The following is a 23,689-nucleotide window of genomic DNA, read 5'->3' on the forward strand; positions in this document are numbered from 1 at the left end:
TATCATATTGATTTGTTCCCAAGAATAAATATTATGACAAAAACATATAGCTACCACTGTCATATAAAGCAATAATCTGATAAATTCTACTTACAAGTTGTGGGGTCCACTGTTGTTGCGGGACCTGTTGCATTTAGAGAAGAAAAAAAAAGTGGGATAGCATATGTGAAGGTCAACAAGGTAAATTTAAYGTGATACTTCCTCAAAATACCCTGTTTCAGTTTCTTGCAATTTGTAGCCAACAAACTTTAGATCCGGATTTCTGTCTATCTGAGGTTTTTTCTTTCATTAACCATCAAAACTCTTTGTGAACCCACCAAAATCTGCAACTGGCCTAGAGAGTGCTAAATGCCCTTGAAGTGAGACCCGTTTTYTCAGGCTTCCCAGCCCCCTGAGCTGGAAGACAGGGATGGGGAGCAAAATGAAACCCCTATAATCCAAAGGGAAACAGTGAGTGACCTGCTACACCACTGATGATATGCACAAGTGTATGGGAGCCAGACTGGATCCACTCGAGGGAGCTGGGGAGGGTTCAGCCTGAAGAAAAGAAGGCTCAGGGGGGACCTTATTGCTCACTACAGCTACCCTGAAAGGAGGTTGTAACCTGGTGGGGGTCAGTACTTTCTCACAGGTAACAAGTGATAGCCTCAAATGAGACTGGAGATAAGAGGAAATATTTTCAGGGAAAGAACACGCTGCCCAGGGCAGTGGTGGAGTCACCATTCCTGAAGGGATTTAAAAGACATGTAAACGTGTGAGACAGTGGTTTAGCGGTGGGTTTGGCAGTGTTGGGGTACTGGTTGAACTCAACCTCAAAGGTCTTTTCCAACTCCAATTTATCCACTGGTTTCATTTGATCTCATCAGGAGTTGATGGCTCTGCCACTGGCATGAGAACAGGCTGTGAACARCTGCCTCCTCCTCCCTTTGTCCAAACCAAGAACAAAACTCTCAATGGAATGAAGATGACATAAAATATCTGGGGAGGTGATCAGAGCAAGGCCAGTGACAAGGGAGGCTCCACTGCTCATTATTTTCATTGTGCAAGGCTGCAGGCAAAAAGGGGCTCTCCAAAATCTCCCTATCCCAGGTTCTGCTCACATTCCCACCACATCTAAGCTCGTTCCCTTCCTTCCTAACCTCTCGTTCCCTTCCTTCCAACACCACTGATTTTGTCAATGCGATGCTGCTGACGGCAGCTGGTGTCCAAAACTGGGTTAAAGAAGGATTTTCCCTGCTAAGGGCGATGGAAAGCCTGCAGGTGGCACTAAGAGATCGAAGGTGTCCCGCAGAAAAGAGCTCTGGCACGCAAAGGTGATCTCTTCCCTGGTGTTTTTGTGATCGGGGGACAGCACCAAGCCTATAATCAGAATTAATAATGGAATTTCGTGTGAGTCCTGCTCTGTTCCTGTATAGGTCACTGAAAAGCGGTCTGCAAACCTGTATTCAGCCAAAATATGTCTGTTCAAACTGTGGATAATTTAAGACCTGTAAGAAGAAGGGATGGAAAGACAGCAGCTGTGGCATCACTTTTGATCTTTCTCTATCCTTGCATAGAGGATGCAACAGCAGCTGCTTAAAAAGAAAGGTCTTGTTTCTCTCAGCACCAGGCTGGCACCTTGCTCAGTCAGGAAGCCCCACATGAAGAGGGAGAAAGTTTTTTTTTTGAACACAAAAAGCCTATTTCAATCTCTTTGAAACATCCTTCCTCCATCAGACCCAGCAATATTTCTATTGGTCCCCAATGGGATGAAAGTGTCTGGGCAGACCATTGACTCTGCAACCAAATCAAATTACACTCCTAACAGGAATTAGCCTATGGGAAATTAGAACAATAAAAAATTACAGTAATTTCTATTATAGKCTAATAGTTATAATAGGAGCAGGGATATGTGCTATACTTGTTTGATCTAGGGCACTGTGTTATTAAATCCCTATATGTTAGTTGTAACAACATACCTAATCAAATACAAACACCCCAGTTCAAGTATGCCTCAACCTCTTTAAAATAAACATATATTTAGTCCAGAAAATATTAATTTGTCTTTAAATCCATTTTATATATATATATATATATATATATATTTATAACCTCAATATAAAGGGTCAGAAAATGTTACCATTGGCTTTGCAGTATATTTGTTTGAATTTACTTTACCAGGTTCTTTACAAAAAATAGTGAGAAAAAAATTAAATTCATTAAAATTGATTTGCCCAGCTCATAGGTTTGACCTGCTCRTGGTTTTCAAAAGAGCTGAGCCATGCTGGTAAATCCTCTTTTACCCTTAAATGCCAGCGTTAACCTGAGGTGAAATACAGCTACAAAGGTGATCAGAAGTGAGGCTCTTTACCTGCATCCACCYGAAAGTGCAGACTTATCATCACCATCCAAGACAAGATCCTGGTGGCAGCCATCTCCTCGGAGCTCCTGATGCAGGAGGACGCTGGAATTTATAGGCAGAGATGCCAAAGGGTGCAGCTCAGCAGCCCAATCCCTCGGTTCAGTAACTCAATGCCACATTCCCCACTTCTCTCACTTCCCTGCCCCCTGACTTCCATGGGCACACGTTTGATTTGTAAACCAACATTTAGAGCTTCCTGGTTCTACAAGAAGGCACCACCTGGCATGTGATGCAGAGAAAGCAGAGATCAAAAGCTGTTGCTGCAGCTGCTGGTTTTGCACCCCATCTGCACCCCAACAAGTTCTCCTGTTGTCTCTTATCTAACTTGTCCCTTTCTGGGGTTGAGGCTGTTTCTGAGCCAAAGCTGCTTATTAGGCTGGTGTGAGATGGGCCTTTGTTTTTGGGACTGCCCATGTGGAAGGGCCAGACCAGGGCTGGAAGCAATCCAAGGACCTGTGGAGACCCTTTGGTCTGGCCTGCACTCCCTCAGGAACACCCACCAGCTGCTGGGAGGGCATCACTCAGGCACAGCCATCATGTCTCTAGTCCCAGGGCACAAYTTSAGGGACTGAATCAARMRTGGAATAATAAATATTGGGAAAGAMCTCTAAGATCATKTAGCCCAACYATTAACCACTACACCACATMCCCAAATGTGAAACCCACATGACTTTCAAACACTGCYRGGGATGGTGATTCCACCAGTTCCCTGGGCATCCTAATTCACTGCTTGACAAGAATTTTGTGAAGAAATTTTTCCTAGTATCCAATTTAACCTTGCCTGGCACAACCTAAGGCTATTTCTTCTTGCCCTGTTAACACACAGCATAACTTAATCATCAATATTTCTCAAATATTAATTACTTAGCAGTTAACTTTCTGAAAGCAGAAGAGTTTGGAACTAAACTGCTGAGTTGTCTTGAATTCCCCCAGATTACTTTTGTGAGTATCTCAGTCCTAATAACATCACAAAAACATGCWGTAAAAGTGAGTAAATTTCTTCTTTTTCTGTCTCCTCCTGTTCATCCCTCAATGTGCTCCATCCTCACCAGGGCAGCAAGGCTCAGGGTGTTTAAGCTCCACAAGTCATCTACTGCAAAACCCCCCAAGGTGATCTTTTGACTTCTGTCACAAACTCAAGCCAAAATTCAGTGGTCAAACACTGATCATTGTAAAACTGTACAAAACCTCCCCAGAGAAATAGGGGTCTAAATCTGGGGATAGGGGCAAGCATAGAAAACAAGGGAATRTTCATCCCAAATTCTCCATTTCTGAAACTCTTCAGAACTTTACAAATCTCTTGATGCAATTTAAAATAGATTTACCTAAGGAAATAGGTAAATAATAGCATCTGATGGACCTTACCATGGATTTTTACAAGAAAGTATCTCAGGTCATGATCAAGTTTAGGCGGTTTTGATTGCCCATCAAAAAACCCACATTTGCACAGCAAATTTGACAGTGTTTTTACAGTATATAAAACCACAGAATCACAGAAATACTTCACCTGGGAGGGACCCCTGGAGGCCATTGGTCCAATCCCCAATTCAAAGTAGGGTAATCTTCAAGTTCAGTCAATCAATCAATGCTCAAAATGCCTCAKGGTCTTCGTTATTTCTGTATTTTCTAGATAAACATACAAAAACTTMTAGTAGATAAAAATTTGACATGTTGGTTGTTCCTGCTGTTAATTTTGGATTTATTAAGCATATTACTTATCAGAAACTCAAGAATAGGTTTCTTGTACCTCATGAACCACACAATTCTTGGACAGCCAATGACCAAACTCAACCTCACACAGTACAGGAGAGCCAAAAGAAGGTCAAAAGGAGAAAGGAAGCACAAACTCCATTGTGAGAATGGTGGGGGGAAATGAAAGGATTAGTTTGTTAGACATGCAAACAATTCATTGACTCTGCAAACACKGAGACTTTTATTCTCATGGTTTTGCAGGGCAGGTGGAGGAAGTGGTCATTTGGAGGGACTGGAGGAAATAAGGGATGTGGCTTGGTAAACAAATTGGGGCAGCTGGTGCATACCCAGAGAGATGAAAGAAAAGTGGAACCAGACTAAAACCGTTGAAAACTCAACAAAAACTGGTWTTGTTTGAATGCAAAAAGAGAATGTGTGAGACAACTCTGAGCTTAGGGTGACTGGTCCATGCAGACCCCCATGGCCATCCCATTCCAGGACTGGCATTCTCTGCATGGAGCCCAGCATGTCTGTTCCTGAGATAAAAAGAAAATGTGGTGAATTGCCTTTGGCTGACTGCAGGACACCAGCCCAGCCCCTCTCTCATTCCCMTTTCTCAATAGGGCAGGAGGAGAAAATAAGACAAAGAAGTTCATGGGTTGAGATAAGGACAGGCAAATCACTCATTCTCACATGGAAAACAGATTCAACYTATAGAAAAATAACTTGATTGCCAATTAAAATAGGCTTGGATAGCGAGAAACACAACTCAAACAACTCCTTCCCCACTCCCCCTTTTCCCAGGCTCACGTTCACTTCTTCATTCCACTCGTGTACCTTTCCCCTCCCTGAGGGGCACAGGGGGACTGTGATCAGTCCATGGCAGTTTGTCACTGCTGTTCTGTCCTCACCCTTTTTTCATGTTCCATTGTTCTCCATTGTCCCCTGGGCTCCAGTCCTTCCTCATAAACCATTATCCCTCAGGATAATCCAACATCAGCTCTCTRTGGCCACAGCTCCTTCAGGAAATGTCCTCTTGCTCCAGCACAGTGCTCTGTGGACTGTGGGGACATCTCAGGTCTGGCACATGGAACACCTCCTCCATCTCCTGTAAMCTTGCTGTTTGTGGGGTTGCTCCTCGTGTTTTCTATCCTGAATCCTCATTCCCGGCATGGCATTTTGTACTTTCCTAAATACAATTTAATAGTTAAATACAGGTCAGCCATGCCATGAGCTGGGACTGTTGAAGAATTGTCTGGAACACAACCAAAGCAGCAGAGCTGCTGGGTCAGTAGCCAAGACACCAGCTGGCACCTGTTGAACCACCCTTTCCATTTAATTGCATTTGCTTCATTTGCAGTGGTCACTACCCTGACATTACAGAAAAAAAAAAATTCAAAGAGCCAGCAGCAAAATAGTGCTCTGGTATTGACCTGGGATTTTTTTTTTTTTCACAAAAATACCTTTCTTCCCACCAGGTGGGGTGGATGATGGAGTGGGGGATTTTCTTGACTCTTGATTCATTCCACCAGAGCTGGAACTCGAATGCATGGAAATATTAGTTTCAGTTTGATCCATGCTTGCTTTAAAAGGTCAACTATGCAATGAAATGCTTGTCCTTTGCATGGGAGAAAAGATGCAAGTTGTTTACACTTTTAAATTAATTATTGTTAGCTTTCGTCTCCCACCAACTTCTTCAAATTCAATTGGTACCATCACTTCTATTCCAGCACCAGTGATGCTTCTGCCCTAGGACAGGACATGGCAAGGGCCACAAAGCAGGTACCAGCCACCCACCCCAAGCTGAGAAAGCCTCCATGGCACACACTTCCCTGCTCCCTATTAAAACCCCCCATTTCTTCATTTTCCTTGCACCTCTGTCTAAAACTTTGTTTGTACAAATGATAGCAAAGCAAATTGTAAGGCAGCAATGGTTTCACTGTATCAGGAAATCAAGATTTATGATTAAGCTATATTTGCTTGGGATGGGGAAGATTAAAGCATTTAATCAGAGACTGGGAGCTGCCTTGCTGCCTGGCTGTGGGAACAGCAGTTCCCTCCTGATAGAGGCCTCCTGCCATCCCTCTGCTGTCCTTGGCTCCATTTCTCAGGGGCCATTAAGTTGCAAATGTATTCCTTAGGTGCAGTGGTATATCTGGCAGGGAGAGAAAGCAGAGTCAAATTTGCTTTCCTTGTAGAAGACTTGCTGGCCCTGCTCTGTCCCTGTCCTCTGTGGCTCAGCCATACAGCCCTTCCACTGATCCTCTAGAGATTCCCTCTGCACCCTGCAAGCTTTCCTTCACTTCTGCTCTTCTYCCTGTTACACAGCTGTGGCTACTTCACCATGGATGTCTGAGAGCCCAAACCCAGCTAGAACAGAGCCAATTAAAGATCTCAGTAGATTGCAAGGTGCCAACAGAGAAGTCAGAGCTGCAGATGAGCAGACAGAGTCCCCCTGAATGGCTGTGGGGGTCTCCTCTCCTCACTCCTCTTGTACCCTCTCTCTCAAACCTTACTGCTCCTTTCCCAGCCCTCCCCTCTGCTCCAGGGCTGTCTCCCTCATCCCCAAGAGGAATGGCATTCACTCCTCACAGGAGGGCAGAGTGTTTGTCCAAACCACTTGTACCCGGTGCGTTACGGGTGAGAGCATCCAGGTAAGCAGGTGGGGACAGCTCTYTGTGAGAGCCAAGAGCTGCATGAGGAAATCATTTAATTGTTCTCGTGATAYTTAGGATCTATGACATTCCAGAGCAGCAACTGTACTCCAGCCAAGAGTACAGTTGACAAATGGGGAGGAAAAAGGCTCAACACAAATTCAGGTAGAATTCAGCAAAGAATATCATTTGACTAGAATGCTAAAGTCTAAGAAATTTTCTGTTCTGGACCTGTCATAACAGGATATTTCAAATAAAGCTCTTGGAAATTGACCCAATCTATTCTCTAAAGCTTTTGAAGAACSTGAGAGCCTCAGACACAGTTCCTTTGAAGCAGTGTAAGATTGCATTTGAACATTTTTTAGGCAACCAGCTCTGCTATTGCTGAACTGCTCTTCCATGCTTGGAAGAGATGCTGAACAGTTGAGGAAGAGAGGGGAGTTGGGATTATTTGGGAAAGAGGCAGATGAAAGAAAACTTGTGCCTTGTCTCATTTTGTGTTCCTGATGGTTGCACCTCATCTGCTTCCAGCTCTCCTCCCTCTCCCAGACCTCCACAGACTCCAACCCATCCCAACTAASGAACACCAGCCTCTTTGAATGCAACAAGATTTGTTTACCAAATGTATGTGTGAGATAAGAGAAATCAAATGCTTTCACCTTCCAGCAAGGGGACCTTGTGCAGAACAGGAGCTCTTTGATCCCTGTTTGCTTTCTGGTAGCAAATACCCCAATATTTTACACACCATGTCAGAGCACAAGATATTCCTTTAYAGGAACATTTAATAGCCACTCCTTAAATCAACACACTCGGGCCTACAGCTGGTGAAGATAAATGAAGGATCAATTGTAAAGAAAAAATGAATTTAAAATATAATTTATGAGAATATCTTTGTCATTAGGATGTCTTAAGATTTACATAAACAGCTACTGCAACAGAGACAATAATGAGACCTAGAGCAGGACTGAGGYTTCCACACTTTCAAACAACCTTCATCCACTGCTGAATGCTGCTCCTTCCCCTCCAGTTCCCAGTGCCTGGCACCACAGAGGCAGAAGCACAGAGACTTCTCCCATCCTGGCCAACTGCTAATCAAGTGTTTGGGTTGGTTTTCTGGGATGGGATTGATGGATTTAATCCCTTCTTACCTCGGGCATTTCTYTGCTGAGCAGACTAACCCTTAAACCATTTTAAGATGGGAACCACCCATGCTSAGAGAGAAAAGAGTTCTGCTTTCTGCAGTATCCTCACGAGGCACTGATATCTCCCACCATCTCAGACCTTTTAGGCATTTGCTAAATATCTGAGTCCCAATAACCAAATTTAAATACCTCCAAGGTTTGGGGCAACTGATGCCAGCAAGAGATAGGAAAGAGCAGTTCAGCTTCCMTCCCTCCCAGATCTTGCCTTATGTTTGTTGAACAAATCTGATCTATTACCCAACAAACAGCTGAGGTTGAAAAATACACTGCTGTGATTTGCAGAAGGAGGGTGGGTCTGAAACATTTTATTGTTTGCTGAACCCAGAAAGGAAAATAATTAGTGGAATGATCCGTTAAACCACAATCCCATGAAATTTCACTGAAAAGTAAAAACAAAACATTACCATAAACTGAAGGATAATCAGAAGCACTTGACAGATATCAGGGCCTGAAAATTTACATTTGCTTGTAACTTAAGAACCCCAGACCCAAATTTGGTGTTAATGCTCACAACCTGTCACAAATTCCTTCACCCCCCAAAATGCTAAAACATTTTGTTTCGTCATTAAATAAAGTTTAACGCTGCTATCAAACAAATATTGACAATCTTCCCACGTAGTTTCTCTCCCACTGCRTGAACAGTGCTGTGTTATTAACACATACTTTTGCCTTTACAGTTTGGCCAATTTCCTAARCAATCCATCCCACCTWGTTTTAAAATTAGGACAATGGTTTCATTAATTCAGCTGGGCTGACCACTGATWGTTATGAACTTTGCAGTTTTGCCTCTTTTTCCCAATACGAGCAGTAAYTGCATCAAACATTTCTACCACCCTGACAAAATGAGTAAGATCATAGCCAGACTAAAAAATGTCAAAGCCAAGGGCATTTGTATTAAAAAAGAAGAGACTGTATCCATTAAGTCATTTAAAAGACAAAAAGGAAAGGACAAAATGTTCTTCATGCAGGGAACAGCTCTGACCAGCACAGACACAAGACTGAGTTCTGCAGTTGTATTTGCAAAACTGACTTCTCCAACACCAGAAAATCAGACATTTAAGGCTCTACCCTGGGAGCCTCCCACTCAGAGACACCAAAGTGCTCTCCAAAGCCTGAGTGCAGGTCCCTGCTCCGAGGGACTGATGCTCCTGGTGGAGACAGCCCCARCTCTCCACTCCTGCACTGGCCTTCCACAGGAGGTTTGGGATCAAATCAAGGCTCTTTGCATCACATTTCTGTGCCATTTCCCATCTCTTGTTTTTCAGAGTCACTGCCCAGTGTCTGGAAATCATTTTCTGTGGCCATTGTTTTAAATAAAACAATTCTATTTCTTTGCTGAAGCAGATCCTCCTGGAAGGACAGTTTCCCTGCTATGRCTGAGGTTTGGCAGAGATCTGATACAGAAACAGAAAATGCCCTAAAGGAGATCCCAAACAGATTGCAAAACTTCACTTTAAGAAGAAAGAATGGCAAGCCCCACTTTATAAAATACAAACATCACAATAATGAAGTGCCAGGAGGCAAAATCCTCTCAGAAATCCGTGTTTCTTATCAACACCCATCCTGCCACCTTCCTCAGTGCACCTCAGCCATCTGTCCAGCATCCTGCTGAACTATTTCACTTTGAATGGCACCTGAAACAACGGAACACCTTCTCCAAGTTCCCATCCAAAATCTCCCACAGAATGGCTCAAACAACAGAAAAAAAGAAAAAATCCCTACCATACCCAAGATAGAAACAGATTAAGATAATCTCTGAGGACCAAATTCTCCTCTGTCTTCTGAGGTGTTGTGGCAAAAGTGGAGCTGCAGTCCAATATTTGGGTAGTAAATCAAATGACACTAGGAATATCTGTGGGTTGGGATTTGCTCTTACTGTTTCTCTTTCAGWTGGGCAGAGAAYTTTGGCAACTAGMTTTTAATTGAGAARGGAAAATAATATTGGGCTGTTTTTSAGRCAATAAAGCAAGCTGAGCAGARGAAGCCCTTTGCAGGAATAGCAGGGTTTGCAGTGTCCCTCAGTGCTTGCAGGAACTCACTGGACAGGCTGGAACTGATCCCAGTGGAGCTTTTCCTTCTGCACAGCCCTCCCACCTTCYCTTCAAAAGTGCTTTTCATTAAACAAACAAACATAAGAATCCTTTCACTGAGGATAAATAAAAGCAAAACTATTAGATCACAAAACRAAAGATGCATTTCATAGCTTCGGTATGTCATTATCCTTTACATAGTTTTGTTTATGTAAAGGTAACATTTACATGGCTGTAAACCCTTCTCTGTTACATCRATAAAATATTCATCCCCACTAACCACACTGCTGAAATGCAGCATTCTTCTGCCAGCTCCTCTTCAAAAGGAAGGTTTCCTTTCAGGATCCCAACCTCCAAATCAAATGTAGATTGAGATGTGAGGAAATGTGCCTTTATTCTTCTGTTAATGACAGCTGGGTTTTATTACGGGTTTGTTTTGCACCCAAGAGTGGCAGCTAGAGCTCCTTTTCTGTTGTATTTGCCCATGAAATATATATTTCTGACTGATTTGTAGGTTTAGTGGGTTGATTTCTTTTTCTTAMAAGTACAAAGGATTTTAAAACAGTCACAGCATGCTGAAACTTTCTAGTTTTCCAAATCAGACAGTCGACTCTCTTTCCTTGCCAGACATATGAACTTACTCGAGATGGAGACAAAATCTATTCTTTCCTTGCCAGACCTGCCTTTAGAAGACTGGAATCAACTTTTATGAGAACAGCTTTCAGCAATTCTTTCTGAACACTAAGACACTAAGTTCAGACTTCCATGGATATTTGCTTTTCCCCCTCCTCCTGCAGGATCTCACCCCCTCAGCACCAGCAGAAAGTGCCCCAAAACCAGTGACAGGTTCAAACACAGCATCCAGAGAGGATGGGGCTGAGTTTTCAGCTTCAATTCGCCCTCTCGTGGACTYACCTGACCACAGGTTCTTATMAACAGTTTGTTCACAGAAGTTGTGKCTCTCCCATCCCTGGAAGTGTCCAARGCCAGGTTGGATGGAGCAATCTGGGATAGAGGAAAGTGTCCCTGCTCACTGGACTGGATCATCTTTAAGGTCCCTTCCAAGARCCCAAGTCATTCTCTGATTTGGTGRAAAATGCCTATTTTTCCTGGAGGACTACAGCTGCTGCTTCTCTSTCAGCTTTCAGGGACTTTGGGAAAGGGTTTGTCCAGGCAGACACAGCAAATCCCACCGACACAGTCTAAATCACAGTTTTCTCAATCAGTAACACCTCACAAATGTATTTTCCTCTGTGCAGGGGTAATCTGCACCATTAGCTCCATTTCAGAGGGGAAAGGAAGATTACWTTATGCTGCTGTTACCATAGTCTGTCTCCCTCAAATATTCGCATGGCAAACTTTCTGAAAATCCCTGTGCTCTCYGCATAAACACTGAACAGAAGAGGAACGAACAGAAAAAATATTTAATTTTCCTCCCCAGCATGTTATGCACTATTTCCAAGCTATTAAAGTGAATTCTTAACCACATTAAGTAGATTTGACTYGTATGCTTTAGCTGTGACTCATTTTCCTTCTAATCAGTTGCTAATTATGACCCACTTCCTCAGAAAGTTTATGGGGACAGATGCTGCAGTACCATGACTACTAAACAAAACCCTGAAAATTGGAGGAAAACTTCCCAGCAGATGTGGATAGATTACATTGATGAGCTGCCCTGGTAGTTTATTTCCTCACGTTCTCTGCCCAATTAGTCAGTTCACATATGTATTGTTTTTAGCAGTGATTTTACATGATAAACAATCCTTAACTAGTCAAGCATATTTACAGAGGAATTGCAAAAAGAGGCTGAAATGGCTGAAATGCTGGGGCCAGCCTGCATCTTGCACAAGAGATGGGGTTTGGGGGTTGAGGGGACCTGAACAGGACCCACACAGTGACTGATTATCACAGAAAACTCAATACTGAGTGAACTCATCATTCACTGCTCTGGATTGGTGATTTCTCCCTTCATCACCTCTGTTTCTCCTGGATTTTTGCAGCTGCAGTTTTAATCAGTTTAATACGTAATAATCAGCATAGTTATTGCTGCAGTACCTTTCCAATACAAAATAAAAACTTGTGTATAATCTAATCATGCTTTACTAAATGTCTCCCTCACCGTAATTTGGAAAGACTTTTTAAAAACATCCTCAGCTTCCTTRACATGAATACAAAATAGTTCTAGGGAAGGAGAGAATAAAAGGAAAGGAAAGGAAAAAAAAAAAGTCCTCTGGCAATGAAATGACAGGATTTTACTTCTTGGYATCTAAGCCACAGAAACCAGACAATTGTTAGTCATGATCATTTCTTTTACAGCTTTTACCTTTCCTTTACGGAATAAGTGAAGTAACATTAAAAAACTACCTCAGAGTGTAGCCACATGAGGCCATCTCAGCATCACACACACAGCAACTCCAGTTTCCATTTCAGACATTCCAAAATACTGAAAATCAATCCAGAATGTCCCATTTCCCTGATTTAGCGTCCAACACTTGCTAAAAGTTCCAGGAAACTGATATTTATACAAACTGTGCCAAAGTTGTTCTGTACAAAGTATTTTCAATCGCTCTTTGGAAAGAACTGTGTGGTGAAGCAAGAAAGGCTAAAAACCATTCCAGATCTATAACCCAGCAATACAACAAAAATACATGGCAATTAATTGTATTAAAGAAGAGCTTTGCTTCCACATCTCTGCTTATCAGTGATCTTCAAATACTTTAAAATAATTTACAGAATATTTTGATTGTAAGAAACCATCTGGATGGCTTCATGGCTGGACACCAGAAAAGTAAATTCTAAATATTTTGCATACGATAACCATGTAGTTACCAATATTCACTGCACAAAAATAAATTAAGAAAAGGTAAATCAGAAAACCTATTTCAAAGTGAGTGGCTGCAATGTGAGACCATCTCACATCCCACTAGATGGAGCTCAGGGCTAGAATTCTGGTCAAATATTTCACTAATCCCAGTGACCCAGGAAAACCACGTACACAAGTTAGTTTGCTGCTTTCCTAACACCCACACAAAGAAAATCAATGAGTTTGCATATTAAGAGACCACAACAACAAGCGATAGGAACAAAGAGAATTCATCAGCTCTGCAAATTGTGCAAGCACTTGTTATGAAATAAAAAGGCAGATGAGAAATAACTTCTGTTTAAAACACAATTTCCCGGCTTTGGGGTTTTAATTTTTGCTAGTTGGGTTAGATGGAGTACTAGAGAAGGTGATTTTTAAATCACTTTTGCTGAGAGCTGTGTGTCACCACATGGTGCCACACATAACACCACTTTAACAGGAAGATGGAATATTAATCAACATCAGCAAGATGAACTTGCAGTGCAGAGATGCTACAAAACACCTCTACAAGATCATTCTTTGCATCTTTGGGGCCAGAAAGGATTGCAGACTGTCTTGGCACTGCAGTGTTTTGGTGGATTTTCACACCTGTGATTTACCACAGCCATGGCACGAGTTGGTGATGAGGTGTTCCCTCAAAGGTACACTGCAATGAATTAATGTTACAGGATTTATTGCTGTAACTTTATTGCCCTTTCTTTAAAAATCATAAATTGGCAGCTACCCAGCTGGAGAGTTTTACTAAAAGATTCTTCTTCTAAAAGAGCATGTTTAGGAAAGAGAGCCACCAAAACTTGTCTACAGCCCTTGCATTTATTCTCTGAGATACATGTTTCAACAGAGGAAAGAAAAGGCTGTTCAGCTTATTGTTTACCCAATGAGTAATTATCTTGTAATTAAATGTAGATTGTTCTCCTCCACAGCAAGACAAACCCACTCACAACCCCCAAGGGCATCCATAAATATATTTACAAAGATTATTCCCTGTGTTAGAGGAATGCCTAATATCCCAGATTCAGAACCACAGTCCATACACACACCAGCACTCCAGATCTCAATAAAGCAGCTTGTCTCAAAGAGCTTAAGGATCCAAATGGTTACAGACATCCCAATATCTGAATGRGAATGGTATGGGATCTGTGATGCACCACGTGGCAATTCCTACAGCGAGCAAACAGATTCCAGGCATTGGTGAAGTTGTAATTAAAACAAYGAGGAAAATGCATTCACATCTGGAAAACATAGGCAATATGACAAATTCAACCCAGCCTTGCTGAGGGAGAACAGATGCACAAAAGCACAAATACAAGGCACAAACTCAAAAGTTACTAATGTGATTTATGATGATTAAAAGGAGACCACCAGCACATCCACCCAGGCAGATGTGCCACTCCGAGAAAACCATTCCACATGGGGAAGCAAAATGAGTCACTCACAAGAAATACTGTTGAATTCTTTTAATAACACTAGGAAAATATCATAGTATTAAAGTCCTGCACGGGATCCTYGGAAGGTTATTTGGGTTGGGATTTCTTTGTGTTTATAAACCAAACTTTGTTTCCCGATTGTGTTTCTTTTTAAGCCGACTACTCCTTTACAATGGCATTTCCAGTTAAAACACAGCTAACCTATAAATACCTGAATGCCACAACACACACTGTGTGCGTGGGTTTTGTTTTGTTGAAGTCTTAGCGGAAAAAAACGGGAAATCTACTCAACACAGGGAAGCAAACGTYGATTGGTTAAGCGGGGGATGTAAAAGCCAGTAAAGAATACATTGCGTACATAATACAGAAGGAAAAAAATTATCATCTGGAGTATGCGAAATTACACTGATTTTGCACCTTAAACCTAGTAGAAGTTATTCTGTTGGCCAATACTAATCCACTGAACAAGCAGAATGTTGGTCAGAAGTCTAACGTTTCCTGTACCAGCACAAGAGAGAATAGAAGCAGTCCGTTGCTGTTAAAAGAAAACATGAAATCCAGCTCATGTTTCTGGTTAGGGATCGATTTCTTCGGGAACTACTGTTAACATAACATCTTCGTTGCCCCTGCGCACCACCATGTGCAACGTACTGTCCTTTTTAATAATGTCACTGACATCACTGGCTGAGCTTATCGACTGTCCATTGATGCTTATAATCACATCGTTGTCCTTCAGGCCACCACTGGAAATACAAAGCAGCAATGTGTTATTAGGATTGCAGTTTTATTGTTTAGGAAAAAAAAATAAATTTAAATCGCTGGATTATTTCTATTTCCCACCCAATGGCAGCTGCGCAGACACAGCAGGCATGAGAAAAGCAATCACAATTCATGAAGCAGTGAAGATGACAATACAGTGCAGAAACCTCAGATTTGATGGATGTTCAAGTCTGATGAATCCCATATTTCACTGTCTTCAAAGGAATTCCCTATTGCAAATAGCAGTTTATTCTGCAATAAAGATCCTAGGTGCTGATATTTTTATTCTAAAATAATTGCAACAAGGCACGCTCATTTCAGAGGGGAAATTTCCCAAGCTTTTGTCCCTGAATACACAGCAGAACAGCCTGAGTGAGCTAACATGTGAGRGATTTCAGTCCCTGCTCTCCACACGCAGCTCACCAGCAGCCACTTCACCACCCCTTTGTGTTTCAAACCTGAGCAGGGTAACACAGAGACCTTGGTCACCAAAAAACATGTGTGTCCTTCCTCTCTGTAGCACCCAAAATCCCTTTTTCTGTCCTCAAGAACTGAGCCTTCCTGACCCAAAGCAAGACAGGGCAGAAGCAGTTTCTCTCCCCGAGCTGGCTGGAGCTGCTGCCTGGACCAAGACAGGGCTGGTGAGGGATGCCACAGACCACGACATCTTGCCCAGTCTTGCACAACGATCTGGCTCCAAGCAATGGAAACATCAACCGAGACAGATCAGACATGAWTCAGCCCTTCAGCATAATCCTTCACAAAACCACAGAGCACTCATCGGTCCCTTCCACCCACAGGAGGCTCCTGACACGAGTGTCCCTTTCGAGCAGGATGCCCTTGGCTGATGTTTGTGACAAATCTGGTCGCCTATTGAAGGCATGGCTCAAAATACATTCATGGGAAGTCATTCCRTGGCTTTTCACGTGGCTCACAGGCAGGATGGGTCACTCCAGATGAGCTGGAGATCAGCAGAAGAGGGAAATCAGGGCAAGGGGACTGGGAATGTGGGGACAGAGCCACCACGGGCTGCATTTTAACTGCCAGGCCAGYCTTTGGGTGCAGCACCTTGATTTGAATCTGCCTTTGCATTAGCAGGTTATATTGCCTCACCTTTCTTCTGCCTTTCTGAAGTCCCTCTCTGCCTCTATCCACACTCCTGTAATGATTTTTCTGCACACCAAGGCAGCAAGTCCAGCCCCACAMTGGAGCATCCAAATCATTCATTACAGACAGCAATTCTCTGCCTGACCAACACTGCCAAGAATCACCTACAAACACAGCAATAATTCACAGAGCACACTGGACAGCTGACACATCCACTATCTTATATCCAAACTGCCCAAAAGACATCATCCAGCCATTCCTGCAGTCTTCCTAAGAGGTAATGTRTGCCTGCCCCAAGCAGCTTTGTGTCTGCATGCCTTTGGTGCCATTTAAGCCTCTCTGTTGCCACAAAGATTTACTCTTCTCTTAAACGATCCCTAGTTTCAGAAAAGCAGTAAGGTTTCCTGTTTCCTGCCCTGGATTACYGAGTGGTTTCCTATCAAGCAAACCCTGAGAGGAAAGTTTCCCCAGCAAAAGCCAGCCAGAGCAGTGCCAGGGACCACAGCCTTCACCCAGACATGGCACCAACCAGCACAGCAGCTTCTGAGCAAAAAATGAGTAATAGGAGTTTCAAAGATCAGTTGTCCAAAYCCAAAAGCTCTTCCCAGCAATGTGACCCCTGACAAAACTCTCACATGGAAGAGTGTCTGCTGCCAAGAGAGGATTTCAGCCCCAAGGCGTGCCAGGGGAGCTGCTGGGTTTGGCCAGCACTGGGGTGGACACATCTTCCCAAAGTGGACCCCAAACCTCCCCCGCAGAGTTCCCAGCAGGGCTGGGGAGGGTGTGCATCAGCAAAATTCTTTATTCAGCACTGGCACTGGTACAGCAGAGTCTGCCTTGGAAGCAACTGCTGAGAAAAAAGAAAAAGGAGTTTTCACACCCCCTGAAAGGCTGCCCTTTGGCTCTGGAAGGCTGACAGGGCTTCCCTGCAATTCCCTGATACAGCATTGCCCACCAGGGACCAGCCTGAAACCACAAACCCATTTCCAGCAGACAACCTAATAGCTATCAGATGGCTGTAACTTCGTTAATTTAGCATAATGAAGGAAGCCAGTTGAGCTGGGARCAGCCTCCATCGTTACCCCCTTCAATCAGTGGCAGTGGTTTTGAGAAGAAAGTACTTCAACCTACGCTTCAGCTGGTGTTTCTGGAATAACTTCAATAACATAGGCCCCAGAGACAACATCAGGGAAGTCTTTATGGCGATCCTTCAGCTCTCTAGCTTTGCTGAAAAAAATGAAGAAATAGCAAAAAAAAATATTTTGTCAAGACAGGAAAAATCCCCCCCACGCACTTTTAGTGAATCACTTAATATCCACGAGCTGAGGTGATTTACATCCATTGATGTCACTTCAGCATTCATTTTAACTCTAAGACATTTATTTGAAGAATTATTACAGTCTTTGCATGCATACAGCTTTTTAATGCCTATTAAAAGGAAATAAAGGAAATMATTATAGATACAGAGGATCAGAATTAAAACATTTCAAGACTTTAGAAGCAGCAGATCATATAATCACAGAATGGTTTGGGTTGGAAGGGACATTAAAGCTCATCCCATCCCATCCCTTGCCATGGGCAGGGACACCTCCCACTGTCCCAGAGTGCTCTCAGCCCCAATGTCCAGCCTGGCCTTGGGCACTGCCAGGGATCCAGGGGCAGCCACAGCTTCTCTGTGCCAGGGTCTCCCACCCTCACAGGGAGGAATTCTCCCCAATATCCCATCTAAACCTACTCTYTGTCAGTGTGGATCCATTCTCCCTTGTCCCATCACTCAGGCCCTTGTAAATAGTCTCCCCATCTTTTTTTGCAGGCTCCCTTCAAGTACTGGAAAACCAGAATTAGGTCACCCCAAAGCTTCTCTTCTCCAGGCTGAACAATSCCAATTTTCTCAGCCTTTCCTCATGGGAGAGTGCTCMAWCCCTCTGACCATCTTTGTGATCTCTGGGCTCACTCCAGCAGCTCCATGTCCTTCCTGTGCTGGGACCCCAGAGCTGGATGCAGAACTTCAGGTGGGCAGATTAGAGGGACAGAATCTCCCCAGGGCAGATTAGAGGGACAGAATCACCTCCTGCAACCCTGAACACCTAAAAAAAGCCCCAACCCTGTGTGTTTCAATGCTTTGTTCTACCTGTGGATCCTTCACAGGGGAAAATTCCTGGTTATTCTCACAGGACATGGCATTGCCTGCTCACGAGTSTCTTACAGTTTGAGCATGAATAAGCAAGTCCACACAAAAGCTTCTTTTGACATGAAATGAATCGTTTAATGAAAATAATTTTATAGAAATGCAAGTAACGCACGTAGCTGGTATTAAGTCATGAGGACGCACAACGACACGGATATAACCCCGGGAGACAAAGTCACACAGTCACTAGCTACTCTCTTCTGGAGCATTAAGGAGAAGAAAAAGCCAGGAGTTGTTTAAGAACTAGCCCAAAAATGAGAGTCTAGAGGAGATTCGACCGTGCAGCAGGCGCGGAGGAGAAGGCGGCTGCGAGCCCAGAGAGCGACAGCGGGGCCGGCCCCAAACTCCCGGGCACTGCTGAGCATCAGGGCTGGATCCAAACGCATGCAGAGACCATGGAAAGGTGAGGAACCACCGAGATTACTTACCTGGGAGTGAGAGACATCATGCGGATGCCGATGTATTTCTTTTTGGTTACGGCTTTTCCTGCGGAAAGGAGGACAGGGCTTGGTCAGTGGTTCTGAGCAGAGCTGCCTCGAAGGCTGTTGGATTTCTGGTTTATCACTCTTTGAACAGAAAGGTTTGGGTYKGAAGGGACCTTAAAGGTCACCTAGTTCCATCCTCCTGCCATAAACCAGGTTATTTTCCCACTAAACCAGGTTATTTTCCCACTAAACCAGGTTATTTTCYCACTAAACCAGGTTATTTTCAYGTTTTGCTCTTTCCAAGCAGTGAGGTACAGTACCTTTAGCTTGTCTGTCGTGGGATTCCGTTAGGAACTTTTTAATTTTATCAGATGGGATTGCAAACGAGATGCCCGCTGTAACTTTTAATGTGTTAATTCCAATGACTTCACCATCCTGCAGAAACAAAACAACAAAAAAATCACTATTACCAAATATGGAACACCTCAAAGAGAAATGGGTCATTTTTTCCAAGAAATCACAAATCACACAACACTCTGTAGCCGGTTTTCAACTTTCTCAATGTTTTAAGTCTAATTTTTTTGAGTCTATTAATAAAACACTACCTAGGAATTTTGGAAAAATTATTGTGGATATTCATCTTGCTGCATGAGAGATTAGAACTGGGAAGCTCTCATGCTTGCAGCAGATGAGCAACAAATTCTGTGATGAGCAACAAACCAATCTGTGTTTACTTCAGCCAGCACCACATAAAAGCATGGCACCGACTTCTCCTGAGCCACTATTGCATAATAACATTAAAAAAAAAAATGTTCACTAAAATCAAAAGTTTTCCTGGCAATGTAACTTTGAGAGCTTCAGATAAAACACCTCTGCCGCCATCCCTTTGAAATCTCAGCAGCTTCTTTCCCTGGCTCATCCCAGATAAAAACTATCCAACTACAATTTTTTTTTTAAGTAAAGGTTAAGTGTGACTGAATCTGTGCTGTGAACTGGGTGAAAAAAAAAATAATTGCCAAATCTCCTCCAAGGCAGAAACTGTGAGTAGTTCTGAGTTTCAATTTGTGCTGTGCCTCCTGAGAACTCAACCCCATATACCCCAGGAGACCTGAGAACTCTCACACAGTTTTGTAACCTGCTCCAGTTCATTCTACAGTATTGACAAATGAACCCTGATATCCTGAAAATGTGTGGATTTTTTTGGTATGATTCAAAATGAATGGGTAGATTYATTTTAGAAACATTAAGCTGAGTTTCTGTGTGCAAAAAAACCCCAAGAATTGCCAGCTGCAGGGAAAAGAGCAAGGGCAAACACCTCACTGTAAAATGTGCTTTCTGCAAGGCTTGAGCAAAAAAACATTACTCTTGCTTGAAASTATGCAAACCATAAACATCTTAAATATTGAAATCCAAAAGTAGCCTTTAGCCAATATAAACACAGACAAGTGATTAGTAAGAACCATGTGAATTTTGTGTAGTCAGCCASATATTGAAAGCTCTGAATCACATATCTGGTGGGGGGTTTTGCTTTTTTTGTTGGTTTGGGTGGGGTATTTTGTTTTGTTTYGAAATTAAAAAGCAATAAGCTCGACACTAAGTAAACTTAGAAAAACTTACCAGATTTACTAGGGGTCCTCCAGAGTTCCCATACTGAAAACAAACATAAGTTAAGAACACGTTTTAATATTTACCTCTTYAATAATTTGCAAGCAAAACATAAATTTTTGAAATATTTCTGTAATGCTGTTTCCATTGTCTATTAAATATGAGCAGTAGAACATTCCTAAAGAGCCAAACCCTTTAACTACACTTAAAACCACCCATTTTAGCTGAGCTTTGCAAATGCTTCGTTTTTCTTCTCTTGCCAGAGTAAGTTAAGAAAGCCAAGGTTTTCTTTTTGTTTTATTAGTGCCACACTAGAAACTGATGATATTTCAGGACAGCTCTGGGAGCTGTTAGTGATGATTTCTTACAAAGCCAAGATTTGAAGCACAAAAAMCATTGTTTTGCCTTAATGCAGAACCAAACTCAAATTCTTAAACTGAGCTTGGCTTCTTTTTCAGAAAACAAGATAGATTTCAAAAATGATATTTATTTKCCAGAGATGATTGCCTCCTCCCTTGCAATCTGCAAGGATTTTGAAGTCAAKGCAGATATTGTGCCTGGTGTGGCTCCTTGGGGAGTTCCTAAACRACAACCGAGCGCTGCTGCGGCGCAGATGTACGGATTTACACGGACAGAAACTGCGCCTAAGAACAGGGTCAGGGGTGGGATTTTCAAAGCAGATTCTGSAGAAATGTGAGGGCAGCAGGCTCAGAGGGGACGTACATTGATGATGGCATCRGTCTGGATGTAGTCCATGTCGGAATTGCGGAGCCCCAGCTCCTTCCCCCCGCGCTGCGTGGTGCTGACGATGCCCGTGGTCACCGTGTTCTGCAGGGAAAAGGGGCTCCCTATGGCCACCACAAACTCCCCTGGCCTCAGGTCTGCAGACTGACCCAGCAGAAGAACTGGCAATTTACCCTGTAAATTAAAACAGAACAAAAAAAAAATATAAAAAAATCTGAATGTTAAAAGACACCGCTCCGCTGGCAGAACAAATGTTCCAGGAGGATGAATACATTCACAGGGTAGAGGAAAAGAGAGAAGCTTTTTTACCCCTCAGGGATTTTGCTTGTTCTGTTTTCTTTGAGCATTTTGTGTGGTTTGGTACAGAAACATCCCAAAAGAGAATCTGCACTGAAGTGTGGGCTCTTTTTACACTGCAGAACTTTATCCACAACAGGTACCCATTAAATCAAGAACAATTAAAAGACCAAAGGAATATTTATGCTCTGCTGTACAAAGCAAACATCTGATGATACCAGAAATGAGCAGATTCCAACACTTCTTGAAATAATTAGYCAACAGCTGCTGAAGTAAAAATAGGATATTGTTTGAGAGTGAACACCAAAGAATCATGAAAGCAACAGCCCCAGAGTTTTAAACATGCATGTGTAGAGTAAAATCATTTTATATTCGCAAAAGATACCAGCTAAAGTTCCATCTTAATTTTTTTAAAATGAAGTATCTCTTCTAAATAATTATATTGCCTCCTACACACACTGATGTCTTCCTCTGAAGATGTTAGGATTTAAAGACTTCATGTGATTTTTCTGTTATGGCAGTAGGGGATATTTTCCTTTCAAGATCTTATTTCTAAACATATTAAATATCATGTTGTTGAAGACATTCCCATTAAAACACTTTTTAAATCCAGCAAACACTGTACAGAAAACATTGTACAGCACTTAAAAATAAATAAAAAGGAGGGAAGGTTGGATCCACACATTCTTGCCAGTGACTTGAGGGTGTTCTGATACATCATACTTTAAATAAATACTTTTTTTTTTTTTTATTATTGATAACCTGCCTGTGCAATACACATTGAGTACAATTTCTCCCTCTCTTCACACTTTCAGAAGTCAGTCTTTACCCTTACAGTGATGTGATATTTTAAAATATTTTTTGATTTATCTGCTGTCCAGATGATCCTGACCCTTCCCRGGTAATTTAACCACATATTTAATCATGTCACAAGATTATTTCTATTAGCATCAATAAACCTGGACATGTATAAATACAGGTTTGGACTTCAGGATTTGGAGGATTAAGTTACTGAACCCAAAAACCAAAACAGAAGTCTGGAGRCATTTATCTTTTGCTTGGCACAGTAACTTGAACCACTTTTTCCTCCAAGCTTGACCTACTTCAAAATTCCAAATTCTGGCAAAAAGAGAAAATATTACATGTTTAAATAGGAAACACAGAGGCAGCTCTTTAGGAGKCAGTTTGAAAACCTGCATTAATAAACCAGCCTTAGGGACAAAAMCCCAGTATTAGAAACTTGCCCAAATCCTCATCACTTTGTCTTTTTCACTTCCAGTTTATTTCAAATACCCGAAGAGATAGCCAATGCCTGCAAAGCAGAAAGTTAAAAACAATGGCATCAGTGATCACTAAATGCTGCTGCAAATASAGAAGTTATGGTTTTCATGTTTAACAAAGCTGGTCTTGTGTATCCTCTATCCAGCTTTGTTACAATTCCACCAGGGAAATTTCACTCAGATGAGCAGATTGTTTCAATAAAACTCAGTGCCAGCTCCCAGACAGGATAAGATGCTTTATGGAAACTTATCTTTCAGTCTCCAGACAGCAAGAAAATAATTAAACCAAYTGCTTGTTCAACAGAGTGAGCTGGAAGAGCAACACAACAGGCAGCACTGAAAGGAGAAAAACATTTCCATGTCTGGTTACCTTTCAGAGGGAAGTTTTTACAGCAAGCAATCCCCTAGTATCTAATAATAATAATAATAAATAATAATAATATACAATATAATAATAATAATAATAATAATAATAATAATAATAATAATAATAATAATAATAATAACAATAACAATAACAATAACAATAATAATAATAATAATAATAATAATAATAATAATAATAATAATATAGCCCTTATCAGGGCCACAGACACAGATAAACCCAACCACGACTGTGGCTTTGTTCTGGCAGGGATCCAACAGCTTTTCCCATTTCACCCATGGCCTCTGCAGCCCTGCAGGGAAGCAGCAMCATCCCAGGGCAGCTCCTGAGCTCAGAGAATGTCCAGGGGAAGCAGAAATCTCCCATCAGCTGTGCTGGGAAGCACATGAACACAAACAGCCCCTTTTGGGTATTGTTTGGATCCAGGGAGCACCCTGGCCCTTCCTCCTCTGACCAGATGCTCTTGAGCTTACGTAGCACGTGTTTGTGAGATGCCATTGGTCAGGAAGAGCATCTTTTTTTGGCACTGCTCTTCATTATTAAAACAAAAAAACAAAAAACAAAAAACAAAAAAAACCCCTCAAGACAAAATGCGGCTTTTGTTTATGTTCCAGTGCACTGAACATGGAT

General features: G+C 42.2%; 1 protein-coding gene across 2 annotated transcripts in view; it reads right to left on the minus strand.

The window, feature by feature from the left end:
- Positions 1–14,284: 14,284 nt before the first annotated feature.
- The window catches only part of HTRA1 (HtrA serine peptidase 1), a 31,739-nt gene continuing 22,334 nt past the window's right edge, over positions 14,285–23,689 (minus strand). The window contains exons 4-9 of one of the 2 annotated variants that reach the window (XM_057381147.1): positions 21,077–21,271; positions 20,366–20,398; positions 19,069–19,183; positions 18,752–18,809; positions 17,267–17,353; positions 14,285–15,012 (exon numbers count right to left, since the gene is read on the minus strand). In XM_057381147.1, coding sequence (XP_057237130.1) covers positions 14,844–15,012; positions 17,267–17,353; positions 18,752–18,809; positions 19,069–19,183; positions 20,366–20,398; positions 21,077–21,271 — 657 coding nt within the window. In that variant the 3' untranslated portion in view covers positions 14,285–14,843. Of the gene's footprint in view, positions 15,013–17,266; positions 17,363–18,751; positions 18,810–19,068; positions 19,184–20,365; positions 20,399–21,076; positions 21,272–23,689 lie in introns of both variants that reach the window. The other variant, XM_057381146.1, reaches the window with a different exon arrangement.

Source organism: Malurus melanocephalus, unplaced genomic scaffold (genome assembly GCF_030028575.1).
Source record: "Malurus melanocephalus ecotype Western Australia unplaced genomic scaffold, MMel_1.1 scaffold_494, whole genome shotgun sequence".
Classification (NCBI taxonomy): Eukaryota; Metazoa; Chordata; class Aves; order Passeriformes; family Maluridae; genus Malurus; species Malurus melanocephalus.